General features: G+C 36.6%; 1 protein-coding gene across 3 annotated transcripts in view; it reads left to right on the plus strand.

Annotated features, from left to right (window-relative positions):
• Window positions 1–6,422, plus strand: part of LOC111874361 (nuclear pore complex protein Nup88) — a 323,760-nt gene extending 317,338 nt beyond the window's left edge. For all 3 annotated transcript variants that reach the window (XM_023869806.2, XM_023869809.2, XM_023869807.2), the window contains exons 10-15: window positions 1,066–1,179; window positions 1,865–1,944; window positions 2,679–2,825; window positions 3,544–3,703; window positions 5,849–5,937; window positions 6,136–6,422. In XM_023869806.2, the coding sequence (XP_023725574.1) occupies window positions 1,066–1,179; window positions 1,865–1,944; window positions 2,679–2,825; window positions 3,544–3,703; window positions 5,849–5,937; window positions 6,136–6,199 (654 nt within the window). In that variant the 3' untranslated portion in view covers window positions 6,200–6,422. The remainder of the gene's footprint in view (window positions 1–1,065; window positions 1,180–1,864; window positions 1,945–2,678; window positions 2,826–3,543; window positions 3,704–5,848; window positions 5,938–6,135) is intronic.
• The last annotated feature ends 512 nt before the right edge of the window (window positions 6,423–6,934 follow it).

Here is a 6,934-nt window from a genome sequence, read left to right on the forward strand (position 1 = left end):
AATCTGCATTAATTTGGTCCAATTTACACGGTCAAATGCCTTCTGCCAGTCTATAAAGCAAGCACACAGTTCTTCATCTATCTCCAAACTTCATTCTGCTATAATTCTCATCATCCCAATTGCATCCCTGGTTCCTTTTTCTGTTCTAAATCCAAACGGATCCTCTCCAAGTATATCCTCTATTTTCCTTTCAATTCTTCTTTTAAGTATCTTTGCTATTATCTTTGCTGTATGTGCCATAACGCTTATTGTGCGATGGTCACTGCATTTTGTAGCTTTTGTCTTTTTCTTTAAGGCAATCATTGTCACTTCTGTAAAGTCCTTGGGCCACTCCCCAGTTTCATATATGGTGTTTATTAGTTTTGTCAGTGTTTTCAAACCACCTTGTCCCAGTAACTTAAGCATCATCTTCCAAAGATGAAAGTGTGACTGAATTATAATTTGACGAACTTTCTGATTAAATTAAAAAGGTAGAAAGTAATATGCATGTAGTGAAATAAATACACCTTTCAAATTTTTTCGTGAAACCCTCATTTAAAAATTGAATGCATCTTAAATTCGAGTCTTATATTCAAAGTAATATGGTATATTATATAATTACAGGAATATTCCAGCTGACAGAGACATACCCAGACTTAACAAAATTAATACAATTTTAAAACTATTGAACTGGTGAGAGAAGAGAAACTATTAGTAGTAGCAGTGCCATCAGCAATCCCTGTAATGTATCTTAGTCCTGCCTGCTTCATTCCCTCAAAATGTTTATTTATCACTTGATACTCTCAGATATATGGTACTTCTTTATTACTGGATGTAACTGTGAAACTTTTACAAATCTCTGCACATGCTTGTTTTCTGAAACCAAAACACATTCATTGCTGCCTTAAAGTTCACAAGCTCTGCATAAATAACAACAAAACTGCACCAAACTTGGATTTGAGTTGCTGTAGAGAAATGCATTCAATTTGAAACTGCATATCAGTTTTCAGTTCACATCAATTTTAAAGTTTTACGTCTGTATGCAGATGTATTGTCTGGTCTATGCTGAAAATTATTTCTTTCCAGTTACTGAAGGAGCCATTTGATGTTCACATCAAAAAGTTTTTGAAGCATAATGTATCACAACCAATTCTAAAGTTGGGATTAAATGCAGATCCTTCACCTCAAGAATGTATGGAGGTAAGGAAGTTTTTAAGATCTGTGTAACTGTTGTTGAAGAATTATTCCTCTTCCAGTTCGCAAATTACAAGTACTGTGCACTCTTTGCCACCTTTCTCAGTTGCTCTGGTTTTAATACTGGGCAAAGCAATTTCAGTCTTTGGACAGCTTTTATTTTGAATATACTTTTTCAGTGTTATTGGGATTTAAACTGTCATAGAAGAATGAACTAAATCTTCTTAGTCTGAGCATAAAATATTTTCTTTGAAAACCCTCATGATTAAACACCATTAGGAAAGTATAGCTAGAATGATAATATTAAAATGTATTTTTTTCCATATTAGATTTGATGCTTGGTTTCTTGTCATGTAGTTGTCACCTGGTGTAATATTGTCACATTTTGTTTCAATTAGTCACTATATGCAAATTAGTGTAATTTTCTTCGCTTTTCTTCTTCTTCTTCTTCTGCTAAGTGAAGGGTTGAGTTATGACTTCTTCCACACTGTTTGTTTTATATAACTGATTTATGAAATGGGATGGTGCACATAATACATTGAGATTTTGCTTTCTGGCAATGTGTAATCTTGTTCACCTTTAATAGAAGCTTGAATGTCTGTGATTTTATGCTCTACTTCTGATAACATTCTCCATAAGTTCTCTTAATCAGCGTTATGTTGCATATAAACTTAAATCCTTTCCTTTTCAGTTGGTAAGCAGAACCACTCAGCTTTTTCGAGAAGAATACTTCCAGAGACATGATCGTGTTAGAGAAGAAATTGAAAGAAGGTAAAACACCTAACTAACAACAACAGAAGTAAACCCCCCAGGCTCTTAATCACTAATTCCAAAGTCGCCCATTGGACATGATCTTAAGCCAGTTCCATCCACTCCCATCCTTGCAATCATTTCCCATAATTGTTCTCCCATTCTTTCAGCCTTTCAAGTAATTTTCCAGCAATATAATTTGAGAATCTCAGAGCAGTGGAGCCTGTGAAGATTATTGTCTTTCTGGAGATGATGCCACTTAATCTGATAGATCATTACCAGCATTTCAGAGAAACTTTCAGCCTCTGTCTTTGTGCAGTACCCTGAAGATGGAGGCAGCAGTTTCCTCTGAAACTCTGGTAATGAACTACCAGACTACATGGCATCGCAGCTACCACTACTGTGGTTGTATTCCCTGTCTTCCCCACGATACAGTATGGCTGAGTCAGTGAAAAGCATTAATCCCACTAACTGTGTAGCAAGTGCAGATTCCAGTTCCTCCAGTGGTTAACATTTCAAGGACTACTCTCCCCAATGATAAAGCAGTCACAGTGTGAAGGTAACCACTGTACCACCATTCAGCATGCATCTTTATCGCATGGTGCTTAGTTAAGTGCAGAAGCAACTTTGCATTACATTACATTCCTTGTCTTCCCCATCCTCGCTAACACCTACAGCTGTTTTACTGGCCTTTGAATCAAGAATGGTTGAGAAACACCGAACAGAGTGCTGAGCAGCAGTGTGTATGTTGTCAGGGTCCGGACACTGCAAACTCTGAAACAGCATCAGCTGCAGGAGTTGGAGCTTATGGAGCAGGAGAAAATAAAGCTGAAACAAAGGGCTGAACAGCTGGCAGAGAAATATGAGGACACAAAGGATAAGCAAGAGGAATTAACAAAAAGGTAAGATGTAGATTGCAGAAGTAATTTTCTAGTAGTGAGTGAAGCTTCCCAGGGAACCAACCACATGACTCTTAGTGCCATGTGCTTGAACTTGGAATATCTGAAGAATATATTTGCTGTATTGTAGTATGTTTCTAAAATGTCATGCATCACTAGCATACAGATGGTCAAATGGTTCCACAATATGCTCTTAGATATTAGGAGCACAAGCAATAAGTGGGTGAAATAGCGACTGCATGGTCAAAGTGTAACTTCAACTATGTGAGTACTTCCATTTAACAGCATTCTGACATGATTTCCGTGTAAATACACAACAGTGAAGAGAACTGTTGTAATTTTTATATTATGTGTATCTAATCATTTGCTGTCATTTAATACTGTGCTAATGTCAAGTTGTAAGGTTGTTCCTACTTTTGGAAATGTAAAGAGAGGAAGGGTTGTGGGTGTTTGAGAACAGGGTGTTGAGGAGAATTAATGCAGTTTGATTTCAGATTTTTGTAATGTATGATTTGGACTGATAGAAATTGAATTAAATTTTCCAGACTACTTTTAGTGTAGATCCCCCCATACCATATTTCATCTGTTCTTTCAGTAGTTTATACAGACAAATTCAACCTTCCTTATAGGTATTCACTTTATATGTTTTGTACAGAGAATATATAAACATTTAAAACTCTTGTCCTAAACAAATTTTATTGTGTTTGTATGTTTGTACCAGGGCTGAACATGTTCTGTGCCTTGTGAGCCAAAGGCAGCCCGTTTTGTCATCAGCAGAGAACAAACTTCTGCAAGATATGAATGAGTTTAAAGAAAAGCTCAGAGAATTCCAGAAAGCTTTGGAACAAGTGAAAGCAAAACAGAACTATCACAAAGTGCAGGTATATTACAGAGCATTTTGTTAGGTGTAATTGAACCTTTCATGAATATGTGCATCTTCCTTTTCCTGGTTATCATAATTTGAAGATGCTCAAGCTAAGATTTGACTAATCATGCTCGAAATTATTAGATCAAAGGAAAAAAAGCCAAATTGCAGTGGTTACATGATTCAAGTGAAATATAAGTAGGGGTTATCTGAATAATATAAGATGTGAAGCTAGCAGGCATTTCAAGAATAAAAAGAGAGACAAAATTAATGAGCTTGCAACAAACAGTAAGAACAAGAACATTAAAGACCTGTATAGAGGAATAAATGACTGTAAGAGGGGTTACCAACCCCGAAGTAACTTAGTGAAGGATGAGAATGGTGATCTGCTTGCAGATTCCCATAGCATTTTGAATAGGTGGAAGAAACTTCCCACAGTTATTGAATGTACCTGAGGTCAGTGATGTTAGGGAGATATGAATATCTACAGACAGCTAGTTAGTTAGGCTGTTTAAATGAAACCTATAGTAAAGTCCATATCAGTAAACATTTTTCTGTTATATTTCCTATCCAAAATGGTATAAGACAAGGGATGCTTTATCACCATTAATTTTCAACTTTGCTTCAGAATATGCTTTTAGGAAGGTCCAGGGGAACCAGGTGGGATTGAAGTTAAATGGGACATGTCATCTGCTTGTTTATGCTGATGATGTGAATATGTTGGGTGGTAACACAGATATCATGAAGAAGCAGAAACTTTAATTGACGCTATTAAGGGGGTTTGTCTAGAAGCAAACACAGAGAAAACTAAGTATATGGGAGAGTCAGTAAATAGGTTACAAATGGATATATAGTGTAAAACATGGTATTTGAACCCGGAAAAAATGTATATTTCTCTATATATTCTCTACCAACATTGATGCACTTGTCCCATCGCTTTATCAGTGTGTCTAAACCTGCAGCATGGAAGTCTTGTGACTGTTGTGTCAGCCACTTCTGCACCTCTGTTTCAACCTCTTCATCATCAGTGAAACGTTTGCTACCAAGGTGTTTTTTTAGCAGACCAAACAGATGGAAGTCACTAGGAGCCAAGTCCAGGCTGTAAGGCTGGTGTTGAAGAAGTTCCCGTTGTAGTTCTTGAATTCTGTCCTGGGTTGCTCGGGCTGTGTGGAGTCTGACATTGTCATGACAAAGCAGTATCCCTCTTGCCAGTTGGCATGGATGTTTTCTGTGAATTGCATGCTGAAGATTCAACATAAGTTCATAGTATGAATCAGAATTCACATTTTCACCACGCTTCTGAAAATTGTCTAATAGTACTCCTGAGAACATCAAAACATGGTAAGTATAACCTTCCCGCTGATGGCATAACCTTGAACTTTTTGGTTGAAGGTGAACTGAGATATTTCCATTGCATTGAAGCATACTTTGATTTGGACTGGCAGTGATGCACTCAATGATTTGGCCCCAGTAATAGTCCTCTTTAAGTATATCTTCTCCTTCATCTACATACCGTAAGAGATGTTGCAAGGACAGACACCCCCCCCCCTCAGTTCTTCAGTTCTCTTGGAACCCACCATGCACACACTTCTGAAACTGCAGACGATCATGCATTATACTGTGTGCTAAACCATAGGAACACCCAAGTGCAGCTGCTACACTCCTTATCGTTATCCTTTTGTCAGCTTGAATCAACTCTTCCACCTGCTGCACAGTTGCTTCTGTTGCAGTCTCAACAGGACGACCTGGTCGGGAATCATCTGCGACTTTCAAGCTGATAGCTGCGTGCTAGAAAGATCAAGCATAGAGAGTTCCGCATGGTGATCATAACTATCATAAGAACATGGGTTATATGCTATACATATTTGAAGTAAACTACAGAGTAAAATTATGCACAACCGATGAAGTGATAGTGGCAGTCACTCATGACTTGCACTGTAACATAATATGACATCAATGAATTTTATGGTAATTTTCCTAAGGGTTAATATTTTCAAAGAGATCTTTAAGTATGATGTTACTACTTCACCTTCCTCTGTTGATATGAGAGCCCTCTATCTTACTTCCCCCACTACTCTTGTCTTCTTTCCTGCCACACAGATCTTTGCTTCATAAGAATACTATGCTATAACAGATGTTACTGTGATTTTCTTTAATGCAGATGGAACAGTGGGTGTCGAATCAGAAGAAAAGGGAACTGTACTTGGGACAGACTCATATGAAGACCATCAGAACTAATATGGCTCAAATGTAAGTGCTACATATGTCTCCTTGTGCTTATGCTGAGAAGAATGTATATTTCTGGCAGGAATTTATTGATTTTCTACATTTTGAAATAATTTCATATCTAGCAGTAGTCATCTCTCTGAATGTTCTTCCATTTTATATTCATCCAATATTAAAAACCATTTAATTGTTTTTTTAATTGAGGTGTCTTTATCTTTTCAGGACTAATGAGATTGCTGACCTTTTGAAAATGGTTGAAATTTCTAAACATGAGCTGGGCTTGTGATTTGACCAAGGCCATAGTAGATTATTATAATTAAAAAAAGTATTTCTTTCTCATGCATATAGCTATAAAAATTTTGTAATTCAAATATAATTCTTAAGACTTGCAGTTTGCTTAGTGCAGTGCCACATAAAATGTTTGAATTCCTGTTACTTACCATACTTCTCTTATGAGTTTCTCTGGAGACTGTTATAATAAAAAAATCAGAAAGATTTGAATTAATTAATTGTATATGGAATTACTGTACAGAAGGAAGAATTCAATTTCATTGCTATTTTTCTTTTATGTATTTTATGAACCTTCTAATAATGCTATCTTCTGGGATGTGATGCCGTGTAGTCCAGTGATAATTCACAGGTGTTTCAGAGGAACCTGCTGCCTCTATCTTCAGTATCAAAGAGTAAGTCAAGCAAGCAACCAGCAAGAAGGGAGTAGCAAGCAAAGGAATGTGCACAAACCTTTTCATTATACAAGTAGTTATCCTCAGTTTTCTTCTATCAAGAATTTGAGTTAATTTAATTTAATTTATAATTGTGCATCATCAAAAGAATTGGAACAGTAACCTCCCCATTAATAATCCATTCTTTGTCCCTATAGTGTTGAAAGATCATAACTTCAGACCCAACATTTGTCATGAAATAAGTTATTTACCTGCTCTCATTTAGGCCCAGATTATCTCAGTACTTTTGTTCCTAAACCATTTCAATCTATATTTTTCTATGGGGCCAAACACCATCT

The sequence above is a fragment of the Cryptotermes secundus genome, unplaced genomic scaffold, assembly GCF_002891405.2.
Source record: "Cryptotermes secundus unplaced genomic scaffold, Csec_1.0 scaffold49, whole genome shotgun sequence".
Taxonomy (NCBI): Eukaryota; Metazoa; Arthropoda; class Insecta; order Blattodea; family Kalotermitidae; genus Cryptotermes; species Cryptotermes secundus.